The 17,709-nt window shown below is 36.8% G+C and overlaps 1 protein-coding gene across 3 annotated transcripts in view; it reads left to right on the top strand.

Moving 5' to 3' along the window:
* The window catches only part of Fig4 (FIG4 phosphoinositide 5-phosphatase), a 115,973-nt gene that overhangs the window by 50,621 nt on the left and 47,643 nt on the right, over nucleotides 1-17,709 (top strand). For all 3 annotated transcript variants that reach the window (XM_047559405.1, XM_047559406.1, XM_047559407.1), the window contains one exon: nucleotides 7,770-7,908. In XM_047559405.1, coding sequence (XP_047415361.1) covers nucleotides 7,770-7,908 — 139 coding nt within the window. The remainder of the gene's footprint in view (nucleotides 1-7,769; nucleotides 7,909-17,709) is intronic.

Below are 17,709 nucleotides of genomic sequence, written 5' to 3'. Positions count from 1 at the left end.
AAGATACCTGTGTACCTTCCTCTCAATTTTGCTGTGAACCTAAGACTTCCCTTAAAAAAAAAAAACCTAAATATAAAAAAAGCCACAAATTACATTGTATATATTATATTGTATATAAATGTAATGATTTATTTTATTTGTACCCACGAAATCTTATGCTTATTTATGATGAATAAAAAATATTGAGGTATTAAAAAAAAAGAAATGAGAATTTTATTGTTTCACAGTTCTGGAGGCCTAGAAGTTTAAAATCAAAAGTGTCAGCAGGGCAGTGCTCCCTGTGAAATCCATAGAGGATAATCCTTACTTGCTTCTTTCTAGCTTCTTTTAGTCACCACAATCCCTGGTGTTACTTGACTTGTAACAGCAACATTTTCTTCTCTGCCTCCATTGTCCCATGGCATTCTCCCCTTGTGTCCATGTTTTCATAGAATTTTCTGTGTCTCTTTTCTCCTCTCATGAGGACACCACTCAAACTGAATTAAGGGCCTGCTGTCCTCTAGTGCAATTGCATCTTAAATTGATTTTATCTCAAGGACATTATTTCCACATAAGGTCCTATTCACAGGTACTTGATAGTAGGACTTAAACATCTTTTTAAGAGACACAGAACATATAAAAGTTGGGGGGAAGATGAAGGGGTATAATTATAAGTCATGTACCCCAAACTACAGATCTCTCTGGATGTGTATCACCCTGAAGAAGTTTAGAACTGCCCCTGTGGAAAGAGCATCCACTCTTCTGTCCCTCTCCTATTATCATTGCTCCTGTAATAGGGATCATTATTGAAACTTATGGACCAAGACTTTTTAATAAGACTAGAAGTCAGAATGAATGTATAACTGTAATGATTTAAAAAGAAAGGCATAATATTGAAAGGTAATGGTGATCACAAGAATGTAATGTGCATGTATGGAAAGGAAAGGCAAAATCATGCACAACTGAAAGATGAACTGTTATGAAAGGTATCATGAATAATGTGGCTGAAACAGGCTTTTTTATTTTAAGAAGCATGGTGTCATTGGGGTGTACAACTTATTTTAAAATTATAGTAGGTTTTATATAATGATAATAATATAGAACAATTTTCTTTAAAGTACTCCAGATACCTTTGCAAAACTTAGTCTTCTCATGTTATACCTCTGAGGTGGACAGAAAATACTGATTAAGGAACTAGAAGAATGAAATTAGTTGATTAGGAATTTTATCTTTGGTTTGCATAGACAGAGCTACACTATGTGGGCAACTCATCTGACCCTCTTCCAAGCTCATTTTAAACAATGTTCTTAAATCCAGATGTTGTGACATGTACCTGTAGCCTTAGCTACTCAGTAGGCTTAGGCAGGAGAATTTCTTGAGCCCAAGAGTTCCTAGCCAGCTTGGGCATTATAGTGAGACCCTGTCTCAAAAACCAAAGAAAAATAACTGTTCTTTAGGCTTCACTTACTAGCATGTTTGGCAGTGGGAGGATCCCTTCCCTGGAAAGCAGAAGTCTATAGGTTTTCCCCTTGGATGTTACCAAAAGCTTTTAATTCCCTTAAGGACCTTGTTAGGCTCTTTCTAATTTTTTTATGCACTCAAATTTTGTAAGCCTGGATTTTCATTGTAAGACTTGTTGAATTTAAATTCTATAGTAAGAAAAAAAAATAGGATACCTGTAGCAGTTAATAATAGATCTGCCATGTATATACATACGTGTACCCTGTGCGTGTAATTTAAATGTAGAGAATTCATATATGTGTGTGTGCATGGAGGAGAATCATGTTTTCCTCAAGCAGAGATTTTATAAATCAAAGAAAAAGCTCACAGGGTAAAGACTTTCAGGTGTACTATGCACAGAGAGAAGTGATCACAGAGGGTAGTGCTGAGCTTTATGAGGTACTCTGAGATATTGTGCTAATTTCTTTCCCTTTCTGCTTATCACTGAAAGAGAGACATGCAGGGGAGCATGCTGAGGATATTTTTAATTTATAAGGAATCATGAGATAGTCTTCTAAGGTCATCCTTCAAACAGCAGATTTTAGTGAAAAAGTTGAATTGGCAGAGAGAAAACAATTAGAGAAGTGTTTAATAACACTTTAAATGATATTGCTAACTGGCTAAAACCTAACTCTCTTCATCTTTCCTACAACCAAAGCAGTTAAACACGTCAAGAGGAAATTTGCATGTCATCATTTGCAGTTTAAACTGACTACAGTTCTCCAAAGGACACTCAGAACAGACTGACAGTTCTCCTACATTTCCCCAGGATGGTCATTCTCTCACTCTACAAAAGGACCATTTTATGCCTTGTTCTCTCTCCTTAAAACCAACAACATCAGTCTCAGCTACTGCCCTTGTTTCATACTTCGCTGAATAAATAAAGGTCTTTGGATGGGAACTCCTCCTTTTCACCATCAAATGCAGAGGTTGTTTGTATCTGCACCCAGGGTCTCTGCCTTACATTGTGTTACAGTGCCTGTGCTGTCCCTGCCCCATCTTAAGCCAAGCCCTCTGCTGTGATTTGAAGCACCACTCTGCCTCTTGCTTTTTCCCAAAATGTACACTCCTTACCACGAACGGTCAGTTTCTCCCTCTCTTCTGCATCACTTTCATTATTGTAAAAGCACACCTAGTGTTTTCCACCCAAGCTTCCATCTGTGTATCTTTCAGCTACAATCCTAGTTCTCTGCTCTCCTGAGCAAATCCTCTTGAAAGAGTTGTCTACATACCTGTTTTCCATTCTTTCTTCCTGATCTACTTGGCATCTACCCTCTTAAGACACTGAAACCCCACTTATTGAGGTTACCAACAATCTCCCATTGCCATATATATTGATTATCTTTCTGTCTCCATCTTACTCAACCATTCAACAACTGTTGTCACAGCTGACCAAGACCTCTTTCTTGTAACTTCTGTGATCTCTCTCTCAGTCTCTGTTGACTTCTGCTGTTTCTAAACCCTCCACCTCCCTTCTCTTTCTACAGTTTTACCTAGGGGCATCACATTTCAGCTTTTACACACCATGCATTTGACACTCAAATTTGTATCTGTGACTTTGACTTCTCAATGAACTCTAGACTCACCCAAATGCCTGTCTAGCATCTCTTAAATATTGTATTAGCTTCCCATAGTGACTGGGCTGTGTTTTCTGCTTAAAATCTCAGTAACTACTCAGCTTTGCTTTATGCTTAGAATTTCATAATGCCGAAGTCAAAATGAAGCTCAATGAAATGAAAGTAATATCCAAATGTCAGTTAACTTGGGCTCTTATCTGGAGGCTTCCCAGCTTATTCAGGTTGTGTGCAGTTGTAGGACTAATGTTTCCTGTTCTCACTGACAGTTGACTGGGAGTCACTCTCAGTTCCTTACAGCTGCCTGCATTTTTTGAATTGCGGCTTGTTCGGTTTTAAAGCCAGTGGTATATTAAATTCATTTGTGCTTCAAATATCTCAACCTTCCCCTTCTACCTTTCTTTTCTGCCTTGAAAGGATTCATGTGCTTATACTGAGCCCACCCAGGTAATCCAGGATAATTTCCCTTTTTTTTTCTTTTTTGGTACCGGGGATTAAACTCAGTGGCATTCAACCACTGAGCCCCATCCCCAGTCCTATTTTGTATTTTATTTAGAGACAGGATCTCACAGGATCTCACTGAGTTGCTTAGTGCCCCACTGTTACTGAGGCTGGCTTTGAACTCTCGATCCTCCTGCCTCAGCCTCCTGAGTCGCTGGGATTACAGGTGTGCACCACAGCGCCTAGCTAATTTCTCTAATCTTGAATTTGGTGATTAGTAACTTTAGTTACATATGCAAAGTCCCTTTTGCCACATAATATAAAATATTAATAGGTATGACACTGGGGCAAAGGTATAGGGTTCAAATTTTTTCATACCATAAATCTCTAATAATAACCCGAACTTATCATTTCTGAGACAGAAAAACTTGACTCTCTTTAACCTGTTTTTACCGTATTTTTTTCCACTCCAACGCCCATGTTTCAATTCAGAAAACTATGTCTCACCCTTGAACTCTATTTTCCTCATTAGCCACTTCCTCCACAATCCAATGTGTCAGCAGATCTTGTTGGCTCTACTTCTAAAATATATCCCAAGTTCTTCCACTGTTTTTTCACCCCTACTGCTTCCATACTCATCCACACAACCACATGTCTTTCTGGACAGCTGCAGTCGCTTGTGATTCAGCTCTGCTTCTACTCTTCAGTCTAGCTCTTTACCACAGCCAGAGTGATTATTATTAAGTTAAATCAGATCTTATCAAACTACTCTTTAAAAAGATCTTTCAGGGTTTCCATTGCATTTGAAAGCAAATTCTTTGCTGGGATCTCTAAGGCCTTGAGTGATCTGGCTGCATCTGTGTCTAATACTCTGCTTTCCTGTTGCCACTACCCTCCAGCCTTCCTGCCCTTTGTTTCTGGAGCTACTTAGCTTTTTCCTCCATCAGACCATTGCAGTTGTTTGTCCTTCTGCCAGGCACAGCCCTTGAAACTCTGTGTGACCACCTACTGTATATCCTTATAGTTCAAATGTTCTTTAACACTTCAGCCTCTTTCCTTTTCCCTGACTGCCCAATCTAAGTGTCTCCATCTTCTTTCATCTCTCATGTCATTGTTTTATTTTCTTCATTGAATTTATATCCTTTGAAAGTACCTTATCCATTATTTATTTTGTTTCCTATAGAGAATTATAAACCCCTAAGAGCCAGGTCCTTGTTATTCTTAGATCCCCAGTGAGGGACATAGTAGGTTCTTGAATTAATGAATTATTTTTTCAGCCATTTAAGTAATACATGTTAATTTTAGGGAGTACAAAGTAGCTCACAAATAAATCTTATAATCTGCATCTCCAGAGGTAGCCACTTGTTCCTATTTAGGAGAACATGGTTCCTATGGTTAGACTATATGTGTAATTTATCATCTACTTTCATGCTTTTAGATAATGTGAATAATCTTTATAGTTTTAAATATTCTTCCACAGTGTTACTTTTTAGTAACCGTATATAGTACTCTATTGTTTAGAAGCATCATACTTTATTATTTGTTATTGTATCTCTAGGATTTTTCTAAATAAACATCCTTGAACATGAATTTTTGCCTATTTTAAATATTTTCTTATGAAAATTCTGGAAGCATATTTTTTCAATCAGAGGGTACAAATATTTTTCAGAGTTTTTATATACATGTATATGGCTAAATTACCTTTCAGAAGGAATTAAACATCTAATGCTTCCATCAGCAGAGCATTAAAATGGGAGTGTCCATTTTGAAAAGGATTTGCAGACTTAGTAGACAGAAAATATTTTAATTTGCACTTATTTGACAACTAGTGAAGTTGGATTTTTGTGTGCTCATTGGCTATTTCTATTTCTTCTTAGAATTCATATACCTATTTTTGTACTAGGAGGTTAATCTGTGTCTTTCTTATGTTTAATTAGTATTCATTGCAACGTATGGTGCAAGGTAGGGATCTAACTACATTGTTCCCTTTCCCTAATAGTTAAGTACTAATATTTATTGAATAACTTTTTCTTCTCTTGATATCAAATTTATCACAAACTTAATATCCAAAATAAATTTTTGGCCAATAAAAATTATTATTTTCAAACCTGATTTGTTTAAATACAGTTAATAATAAAATTGGTTAGTGTTTAACTTTTGAGTGGCATTTGAATGCTTCATGTTCTTTTTGCCTTTAAAGTGTGATTGAGTGTAAAGGTAGGTAATCATTTGGCCCTCTTGTTATGCACAGCTACGGAGCACCTACCTGTTTAGGCTCTTGTCCATATCCAGAGTCCTACCATCTTCCTGGAGAAGGTTGTCTTATTTGTAAAGTAGCCAGGAAAAGATCCTTAGGCTCATTAGGGTGGCCATATAGCCCAAACTTAGTAGGTGACCTTAACATTATATATACATTTTAAGTTAGACCAACAGCAGTACATTCAAGAAATCTTCATGATGTTTTGAAGGAATATCCTGTTTTGAATACTTCCCTTTTACCATACTTGCTAAAATTTAAAGGAAGCTGTTATTATGTTTGAAGGATGAAAGACACTCCTTAAAAATACGACTGAAAAATGAAAAGCTTCTCTAAATAGTATTTAGATATTTTGAGGCACTACATGGAATGATCTATTAAGTGCTATTAAGGCTATTCAAGAAACATAACGAATGTAATTACTATAAGAGCAGTATGTTTACTTTTGCATTGTGTAAAGAGATACAAATTGCTTCTGTATCATCTAATCCTTGATGTTTTCTCTCAATGAGTGGGAAAAAAGGCTACAAATATATTCAGCGTATAAACACATTCCTATTATATATTATTTTTAGCCTGAAACTAAGTACTATTTTAATGAAAAGCTTCCTGTCAAAATACTAATATCAGGAATATATGTTTGATTTACCATGTTCCATTTGTTGCTTCTGCTGAAATGATCAAATAACCTAGTGCTAATTTCAGAAGTATGTGTTTGCTATAGCTGTTGGAAGAAAATTGATTTTATGATAATGTTATCGTGTTTGCAAAGCAGTCATTTCTACTGTGCTACCTTTTTTAGTCCAAACTCATTTTTGGAAAGAGGTTATTATGTGTATTGTGGATCTCTGCCACAAACTTGAAGAGACAGGGCTCTGAGACAAGAATGGGAAGAAGGAAATGAGGGGAATGAATAAAGGGTGCCAGGGAGGAGAAAGTGTAGAATGGGAAGAGTGGTTCCTGAGACCCCTTCAGTGTTAGTTATCATTTATACCAAAATACAATTAGAAAAAGGAAGAGGAAATGGAACATATGCAGAGTCAGTTTTATCAGTTCATAGTACAGTTTGAAACGATAATTTTGGAGTATTGAATGGTTAGAATGAGGCTGTTATTTTTGTGCCCTTGTTGTCTTCATTATCAGCCACAAAAGAGAATGGGGCAGGCTAATAGCTGAAGGGAGCAGAAAATGTTGTAAACACTATGTCTGTTAAAGCCAGGGAGAATATCTTTTCAAGGATTAAAAGTAGAAACTATGCAACTGACTCGTTCAAGGTTGTGCCACAGAACATGGGAGGAACTGGGTCATTTTGTCTGTCTCCAACAACTCTGCTTTCTTTACAATAAAGTAAATGTTTTAGTTAGCTTTTTCACTCTGTGATTAAAAGACCTGACCAGAACAATTTTAGGGGAGGAAAAGTTTATGTAGGGGCTCATGGTTTCAGAGGTCTCAATCTGTAGATAGCCGACTCCATTCCTCTGGGGTCCAGGTGAGGCAGAACAAAATAGCGAAGAGTGTGGTGGAGGGAAGCAAGCTCACCTGATGATCAAGAAGCAGAAAAACTGCACTCTCCAGATACAAAATATGCACCCCAAAGGCACACCTTTGGGATCCACCACTGCCAGCTATACCCTACCCACCTTCAGTTACCACTCAGTTAATCCTTAACTGATTGAGTTAAGGCTCTCATAACCCAATCATTTCTCCTCCAAACCTTCTTGTGCTGTCTCATACATGAGCTTTTGTGGGGTAAAGATTCTAAAAAGACTTTCAATATTCAAGAAGTAGTTTATGTTTGCTGTCCTCTCTGTTATGAGGAAAAGGAAACATAAGATTTTAATTCTTGGAATCTAGGTGACTATTTTAGATTGTATGTTCAAGTATGAAGTTTGGAATATAAGTATAACTTTTATTTTCAGGAATCTGTTCTATGGAATTACTGTCCTCCTGAGAAGACATTCTCCTGAGTTGTCTATGTCAGTGATGGATTTTCTGAGATACATATTTTTGCTTTTTAGATGCTGATAGACAAGATTCTATTAATCTCTTCCTGGGAGTCTTCCATCCCACTGAAGGAAAACCTCATCTCTGGGAACTCCCAACAGATTTTTATTTGCATCACAAAAATACCATGAGACTTTTACCAACGAGAAGAAGGTATTTTTCTTTCTAGTCTATTATGTGGACTTAATGTTGATGTTATTTTGAATATGAGATGTTTTCTTTTTGAGAAATTTTCACATAGGCAAACTCATTTTTACCATGAGTTTAGTTTTGTTGATGTCCTGATGGTCAGCTGGGGAAACTGTGGATAGCAAATGGTGTTTTGCATGTTCCCTAAGATACCAATAAAGCCTTAGAACTTCATCATTGAGCCTAAGTGTAGCTCCACTAAAGCAAACCAGTAACATTATTTTTTAATGTTTCCTATAAACGTGAAACTCTTAAGACCTAGTGGGTCAAGGAGTCAGTTGATTTTTCAGGTGTAGCAACTAAGCAGCATTTACTTTGTAATGCCAATGTTCTTTCTTCTAGGAAACACAACCAGTTCTGGCTGACACTGGTAAAGACAGGAACCTACAGCAGTGGTACACTAATGGCAAATAATACTTCTGTTGTATCTACTGCTCAATTTGTCTCTTTAGAATCATTTACCAGTATAGGTTATTTGATTTCAGTTAATTTAGTATTCATATTCTCAAAAGAAATGAGCAGATTACTTGAAACATGTTAATATGGTCCCTATAGTGTGAACCTCAGGGTCAGGTGGAGCTGAGTTGGAATTTCTGTGGTTATGTGACTTGGAGCTAGTTCTTTGAACTTTTCTAAGTCTTGTTGTCCTCAACCACAAGATATAAATGGCTGTACAGACCTCACAGAGTCATTGTGAGAACTTAATGAGAACTTCATGGTGTTTTTTTTTTTCTCTTTGTTCTTTTTAAATTAATTAATTTTTATAAGAGCTTTATACTATACATAACTGAGGAGTCATCTACAGATGTTATCAATCTTGCCACATGAGCAAAATTTTTAACATTTAAGAGATTGGAATTTGGTCCATCCTATTCAGAGACCTATAATAATATCAAGTTGTTCCATAGTTATTTCTTTTCTCACACAGCATCAGCTTAATACAGCTCTTACACTCCCAAACACTGTAGGGGTCCTTGCCAAGCCTGTGTGGATTGTGTATATAGACCACAAACAACTGATGAATTAGAAAATGCTGATGTTCTAGCTGTTACCAAATTCTGTGTTACTTTAGAAATATTTAATTTTTTTCAAGGCTATTGTGAATGGGGTAGTTTTCCTAACTTCTCTTTCTGAAGATTCATCACTTATGTATAAAAATGCATTGGATTTATGAGCATTGATCTTGTAACCTGCTACTTTACTAAATTCACTTATGAGTTCTAAAAGTTTTCTGGTGGAATTTCTGGTTCCTCTAAATATATAATCATGTCGTCAGCGAACAGGGATAGTTTGAGTTCTTCTTTTCCTATTCGTATCCCTTTAATTTCTTTGGTTTGTCTAATTGCTCTGGCTAGAGTTTCAAGGATGATGTTGAATAGAAGTGGTGAAAGAAGGCATCCCTACCTTGTTCCAGTTTTTAGGGGGAATGCTTTTAGTTTTTCACCATTTAGAATGATATTGGCCATGGGCATAGCATAGATGACCTTTACAATGTTAAGGAATGTTCCCACTATCCCTATTTTTTCTAGTGTTTTGAGCATGAAGGGATGCTGTATTTTATCGAATGCTTTTTCTGCATCTATCGAAATAATCATGTGATTCTTAACTTTAAGTCTGTTGATATGGTGAATGACATTTATTGATTTCCGGATGTTGAACCAACCTTGCATCCCTGAGTTAAAACCCACTTGATCGCTTGGGAATCAATCTCACAAAAGAGGCGAAAGACCTCTACAATGAGAACTACAGAACACTAAAGAAAGAAATTTAAAAAACCTTAGAAGATGGAAAGATCTCCCATGTTCTTGGATAGGCAGAATTAATATTGTCAAAATGGCCATACTACCAAAAGTGCTATACAGATTCAATGCAATTCCAATTAAAATCCCAATGACATACCTTACAGAAATAGACCAAGCAATCATGAAATTTATCTGGAAGAATAAGAAACCCAGAATAGGTAAAGCAATCCTTAGCAGGAAGAGCGAAGCAGGAGGTATCGCAATACCAGAACTTCAACTATACTACAAAGCAATAGTAACAAAAATGGCATGGTATTGGTACCAAAAGAGACAGGTAGATCAATGGTACAGAATAGAGGACATGGACACAAACCCAAATAAATACAGTTTTCTCATACTAGACAAAAGGACCAAAAATATGCAATGGAGAAAAGATAGCCTCTTCAACAAATGGTGTTGGGAAAACTGGAAATCCATATGCAACAGAATGAAACTAAACCCCTATCTCTCACCCTGCACAAAAATCAACTCACAATGGATCAAGGACCTTGGAATCAGACCAGAGACCCTTCATCTTATAGAAGAAAAAGTAGGTCCAGAGCTTCAACATGTCGGCTTAGGACCAGACTTCCTTAACAGGACTCCCATAGCACAAGAAATAAAAGCAAGAATCAATAACTGGGGTAGATTCAAACTAAAAAGCTTTCTCTCAGCAAAGGAAACTATCAGCATTACGAAGAGAGAGCCTACAGAGTGGGAGAACATCTTTGCCACTCATACTTCAGATAGAACAATAATTTCCAGAATCTATAAAGAATTCAAAAAACTCTACACCAAGAATACAAATAACCCAATCAACAAATGGGCTAAGGATATGAACAGACGCTTCACAGAAGATCTACAAGCAATCAACAGATATATGAAAAAATGTTCAGTATCTCTAGTAATAAGAGAAATGCAAATCAAAACTACCCTAAGATTCCATCTCACCCCAATTAGAATGGCGATTATCAAGAATACAAGTGACAATAGTTGTTGGAGAGGATGTGGGGAAAAAGGTACACTCATACATTGCTGGTGGGGATGCAAATTAGTGCAGCCACTCTGGAAAGCAGTATGGAGATTCCTTAGAAAACTTGGATTGAACCCACCATTTGCCCCAGCTATCCCACTCCTCGGCCTATACCCAAAGGACTTAAAATCAGCATACTACAGAGATATAGCCACATCAATGTTCATAGCTGCTCAATTCACAATAGCCAGATTGTGGAACCAACCTAGATGTCCTTCAATTGATGAATGGATAAAGAAACTGTGGTATATATATATATACAATGGAATATTACTCAGCTATAAAGAATAATAAAATTATGGCATTTGCAGGCAAATGGATGAAGTTGGAGAATATCATGCTAAGTGAGATAAGCCAATCTCAAAAAACCAAAGGACGAATGATCTCGCTGATAAGCGGATGATGATACATAATGGGGGGTGGGAGGGGGGCAAGAATGGAGGAAGGAAGAACTGTATAGAGGGAAAAGAGGGGTGGGAGGGGTGGGGGGAAGAGAAAAAAATAACAGAATGAATCAAACAACATTACCCTCTGTAAATGTATGATTACACAAATGGTATGCTGTTACTCCATGTACAAACAGAGAGACATATATCCTTTTTGTTTACAATAAAAAAAAGAAATATTTAAAATCTTAGGGAAGTCTCAGAGTTTACATTTTTCACATTTGATACTATCAGTGCATATTATTGGGATAACCGACTTAATGTGTGAGCTTACTCTCACTGTTATTTTTCTATTAAACTTATTATTAACAAATTATTGTTTTGAGAATTTTTTTCTTACAAAAATATCAAGCTAACCATGTTTATTTGGTAACAAATGAGTGTAAATATCTGTATGTAGTTTCATTGTTGACTACAGGTAAATGTGATTGATTTTCTGAAATGTTACATTACCCAGTATTGAAGCAATTTCAGTACAACATGGGGACAACCAAAATTCAGTTTACTACCACAGAATTAACTGTGTATAAGTATAAATTAAAGCACTTGCTTGCCTTGAGTTATACAACTAAGACAAGCAGTTTTGGAGCTTATGTACAGGAATAAAAGGAAGCTGCTGTTACATTCCCATTTTCTAAAAACGGAAACTGAGGTGCAGAGAGACTGTCTTGGCTGAGTTTATTAAGCTAGTTCAATGATTCAGCAGAATCAATTACCAGCCTGCCACTGAAAATAAAATTTATCAAAGTAAATGATATGGCTTATTTAGTTGCTTTAGTCTCCTGTTTTTTTTTTTTTTTTTTTTTTTTCTCGAGAATGTCAAGCATTATTTTATGGGATCATCAATCAGCTCTGCTCAGGAATAGTGCTTGTAAATACTCTTAAGATAAATTTCAGTGTTTTATTTGGATTTTCTAGTGTCACCTATCTGTATGGAGTGATGACAGTTTAATCAGTATGATTCTCAAAAGAAATGAACAGGCCAGCCAAAGGCAATAACAGGACAAGAGCACAAAGCTCAGGCTCAGGAAGAACTGAGTTGGAATTTCTTCAAGTGTGTTGCTCCAGACCTTTTACTTAAACTCTCGAAACCTCATTTTCTCATCTGTAAAATGGAGATGACTACATACCGCACAAGGTCATTCTGAGGCTTAAGTGAGAAGATATGTGAAAAGTGCTTGGTACTGGGGCTGACCCAGAATGCTAAACACATCCTGAAACAGCCAGGCTGGAGCTCATACCTCCAATTAATACCTGGGTGATCCTGGGTAAAGACACTTAGCTGGTCTAATTCTGTTTCTCTGAGACTCAGATGAGATCATGTAAATGCACAGTATGTCCAGTAGATGTTAGTCTTCTTGTTATTCTTTAAGGATATTACATTCCCTAGTTTTTAACATTTACTAAAAATCATACAGGATGGTGATAAAATTGGCAACTTGGGTATTACTTTATCACTTTTATAATGTAATATAAATAAACACTTTATTATATATTCATCTGATTTCTCAAGCTTGGTGGATGTCCTGTATTTCATACTGGGTTTACCACTGGTTATTCTGAAATAGTATTTTATTAAAAAATAAGGAAAACTGGAATAATCCTGTCATTTTTTCATCTAAACCGGGTCCTCTTGAGATAACTGCTAAGCCTAAATTCCATATATATTCATGCATTCATGAGTCTATACATTCTCAAAATATCTTTTCCAGATTAGATAGATCCTGTTTCTTTAGCTGTTCCTTATATGGTATGATTTCAAGTCCTTCCATCATTTGGAATACTCTCTTTTGTATGTCTTTTGGTCAATGTCATTTTTGTTTTTTAAAACGTGGCACCCAAATTTATTGATCTGCTCAGAACCAATCACTGAAGCTTTGTTCTAAATTAGGCTAATATGTCAACATCACCTAAGATGCCATTTAAGTGTTTATAATGTCAACAAGCTGTTTTTAGATAATAAGCATTTGTATTTCATCAACTCTCAGAGCTGGGAGATTTTCTGGTCCTACTCACTGTCTGCAACTCACTGTCTGCTATACAAGTTCTGTTTCCCTAGGGAGAGATCATCTGTCCTGTGCTCGACAAGTCTGGGTTTGCCAACTGGGATGTGTTTTGTATCGTTCATTTACACAGTTCTTCCTCACATGGTGCCAAGATCAGCATCCCTGTGATCTTACCTACGAATCCTAGTTTAGCTCATGGAAACCTTCAGATGATTTTCTCATCTACTTGTTAGTCTTTTAAGTGTTTGAAGATGAGTTTATACATTCTCAAAATATCTTCTCCAGATTAGATAGCCTGTTTCGGCGCCTGTTCCTCATATGCTGTGGTTTCAGGTCCCCCAACATTTGAACGCTCTCCTCTATGTGTATTCCAGGCACTGTCAATGTTCTTTTTAAACCGTGGTGCCCAGACCTGGATCCAACAATGGTCAGAGTTGAGTCAGATTTGTGCCAGCTTTGTGGGACCACTGGTACCACCACCCCCTGTCCTGGGTACTGTTTTTGTCGTTAAGCGTAAGCTCACATTAACTATTTGCAGCATCGTCATCATAATGTTTCCTGAGCACTCTATTCACTAGATCCCCGCACCCCAGGGCTTTTTAACGTGTTCTGTTGCCATGCTATATTTACACCATTCTTGTCATGCTCATGTATGCTTTGCCTGCTTCCAAAAAAATTGTTTAAATGAACATCCTTTTTATTAACAAATATTTCTAACTCTGAAGCTTCTTCAGGTTTAATCAACTGACTGTCTTGATCCCAGTACAAGTCCTAGATGAAAAATGTTGAATGAATTCAGGTGGCAGAAGCCTGTGGTGTTCCGCCTGATAAATCCCTCCATTTAATGCTATTTGAGTGCTTTTTGGTTAGAATTGTTTAAATAGCTGTTAAGTCCACCTAACTACACAGTTGCCCTGCCCGTATTTCTCTTTCTTGTTCAAACATCACAAATATTGATTGCTTTGCTCAAGATCGTGTATGTTGTTTCAGAGAGTTTCTACGTCAGTTAAGCTAAGATAGTTAGCTTAGATAGTTAAAGATAGTCGTTTAAAATTCTCCCCAATCTTCCTAAGCAATCCAGTGGAATTTAACAATCCTAATAGTAGGGACTGAAAAAGAGAAAAGAATCTAAATTTTGGGGTATTGTATGCAAAGAGGTAGTGGTTCCCAGTGCAGTCTCCCATTCTCATCCCTGGTTCCAGAGCAGGTTTCTGTCCCAAAACAGATGTTCTTCCTGTGAGTACACGTGCCCAGTAAGGAGGTGATAAAGATTGGTCGTGGTCTTGGTGTCTCATCCTCCATCCTTCTAAGCTCATCCTCCCCAAGGCAGGTATTTCTCATAGCTTCTTTGCTTCTGAGACTCACTCAGAGGACTTGGACTTGGTTTATATTGCATAGGGAAGTAAAATTTGTAATATATTTTAAAAATGTATGACTTAGTCTCAAATCACTAATACAAGATTATATCTTAATTCTTGTTCCCCACATAGTGCATTCTGAGCTAAAACACATTCTTTAGAATATACTTCTTTTTCCTAAGCAAGATAATTGTAAGCATCATTCTTTAGGGAATTCCTCATATACTATCTGATATCTTCTCTATTTTCCTCCTCTGTCCAGGTTAGGTCATCACAGAGTAGAAGTTATACATATGTATTCACACACACACACACACACACACGTACTCATACACACGTGCACACACTGAACCTTATTAAACAATTAGCTCTTTTTCATTTCCTTGATCGGATAGTCTGATTTTTCTAATCAGAAAAGAAAATGAGATGATCCTGAGATGGCTTACTTTAGTAAGCATATGTGAATTTATAGAATTCACTTGTTATCTTTTGGGGTCACTTACAACATATCTTTAATCCTTGATTCTTTTGTTTTGAAATTGACATCACCCTCAATGATGTATAGTTTTTGAAATCTCTTGCCCTCTTTGAGCCATCAAGATCACATTTGCCCATTTCCAGTGTAGCTGTATTCATCAGTGTTCCTTAAAGATATATTGATCACAGAGGTACCAGGCCCCTTGAATGCTTTTAGAGATACCCTTTTGCTTCCTTTTGTCTCTTGGACTCTACACAGTTTCTTTTTATATTGTATATTTTTCTTTCAAGCCTGAAACTTGTCATAGCTGATGAAGATAGAAACCATGCTGGAATTAAATAGTTCTATTTCATCATTATTTTCAGCATGGCATTTCCAACATGAAGAGCAGTAGTATCTGACACATAGCAGGTGCTTAATAAATGTTGAATAACTGAATGAATTCTCTGCAAGCAGCAGTCTATCCTTTCTCTGTTCTTTTCATGCTCTGAAACCTTGCTATTGGAAAAGCAGTTTGAAGGCCAGTCCTTTGGCATCACCCAGGATCCCGTCATAAATGCAGAATCTGAGACTTTACCTGCTGAATAAGAATCTGCCTTTTAACAAGATCCCCACGTGGTTCATTTGCAGAATGGATTTTAGCAAGCACTGCTCTAAAGCATAACTTCAGTCTAAAACAGAACTTTGGAAACCTCTCCTGCTATCAAAGCATTATTCCTACTTCACATTTCATTAGGCTTCATGTTCCTCTTTTCATTATCCTTGGTATGGATTCTGCTTGTCATCTCTAGGAAAGTTCCCTTTGTTGCTAGTTTTACTTGGATATAGCTCCATTTCTTTCTTTTTTAAAAAAATTTAATTTATTTTAATTGTAAACAAATGGGATACATGTTGTTTCTGTTTGTACATGGAGTAACAGCATACCATTTGTGTAATCATACATTTACATAGGGTAATGATGTTTGATTCATTCTGTTATTTTTTCCTTCCCCCACCCCTCCCACCCCTCTTTTCCCTCTATACAGTCCCTCCTTCCTCCACTCTTGCCCCCCTCCGATCCCCCATTATGTGTCATCATCCACTTATTAGTGATATCATTCTTCCTTTGGTTTTTTGAGATTGGCTTATCTCACTTAGCATGATATTCTCCAACTTCATCCATTTGCCTGCAAATGCCATAATTTTATTATTCTTTATAGCTGAGTAATATTCCATTGTATATTTATACCACAGTTTCTTTATCCATTCATCAATTGAAGGACATCTAGGTTGGTTCCACAATCTGGCTATTGTGAATTGAGCAGCTATGAACATTGATGTGGCTATATCTCTGTAGTATGCTGATTTTAAGTCCTTTGGGTATAGGCCAAGGAGTGGGATAGCTGGGGCAAATGGTAGGTCCAATCCAAGTTTTCTAAGGAATCTCCACACTGCTTTCCAGAGTGGCTGCACTAATTTGCATCCCCACCAGCAATGTATGAGTGTACCTTTTTCCCCACATCCTCTCCAACAACTATTGTCACTTGTATTCTTGATAATCGCCATTCTAATTGGGGTGAGATGGAATCTTAGGGTAGTTTTGATTTGCATTTCTCTTATTACTAGAGATACTGAACATTTTTTCATATATCTGTTGATTGCTTGTAGATCTTCTGTGAAGCGTCTGTTCATATCCTTAGCCCATTTGTTGATTGGGTTATTTGTATTCTTGGTGTAGAGTTTTTTGAGTTCTTTATAGATTCTGGAAATTAGTGCTCTATCTGAAGTATGAGTGGCAAAGATGTTCTCCCACTCTGTAGGCTCTCTCTTCGTAATGCTGATAGTTTCCTTTGCTGAGAGAAAGCTTTTTAGTTTGAATCTATCCCAGTTGTTGATTCTTGCTTTTATTTCTTATTCTATGGGAGTCCTGTTAAGGAAGTCTGATCCGAAGCCGACATGATGAAGTTTTGGACCTCCTTTTCTTCTATAAGATGAAGGGTCTCTGGTCTGATTCCGAGGTCCTTGATCCATTGTGAGTTGATTTTTGTGCAGGGTGAGAGATAGGGGTTTAGTTTCATTCTGTTGCATATGGATTTCCAGTTTTCCCAACACCATTTGTTGAAGAGGCTATCTTTTCTCCATTGCATATTTTTGGCCCCTTTGTCTAGTATGAGAAAATTGTATTTATTTGGGTTTGTGTCTGTGTCCTCTATTCTGTACCATTGATCTACCTGTCTCTTTTGGTGCCAATACCATGCCGTTTTTGTTACTATTGCTTTGTAGTATAGTTGAAGATCTGGTATTGCGATACCCCCTGTTTGATTCTTTCTGCTAAGGATTGCTTTAGCTATTCTGGGTTTCTTATTCTTCCAGATGAATTTCATGATTGCTTGCTCTATTTCGGTAAGGTACAACATTGGGATTTTAATTGGAATTGCATTGAATCTGTATAGCACTTTTGGTAGTATGGCCATTTTGACAATATTAATTCTGCCTATCCAAGAATATGGGAGATCTTTCCATCTTCTAAGGTCTTCCTCAAGTTCTTTCTTCAATGTTTTGAAGTTTTCATTATAGAGATCTTTTACCTCTTTGGTTAGATTGATTCCCAAGTATTCTATTTTTTTCAAGGCTATTGCAAATGGAGTTGTTTTCCTCATTTCCCTTTCAGCTGTTTCGTCGCT

This window comes from Sciurus carolinensis, chromosome 7 (assembly GCF_902686445.1).
Source record: "Sciurus carolinensis chromosome 7, mSciCar1.2, whole genome shotgun sequence".
Lineage (NCBI taxonomy): Eukaryota > Metazoa > Chordata > Mammalia > Rodentia > Sciuridae > Sciurus > Sciurus carolinensis.
The sequence above is the reverse complement of the archived record's forward strand: the minus strand, read 5'-3'. Positions and strand labels throughout refer to the sequence as shown.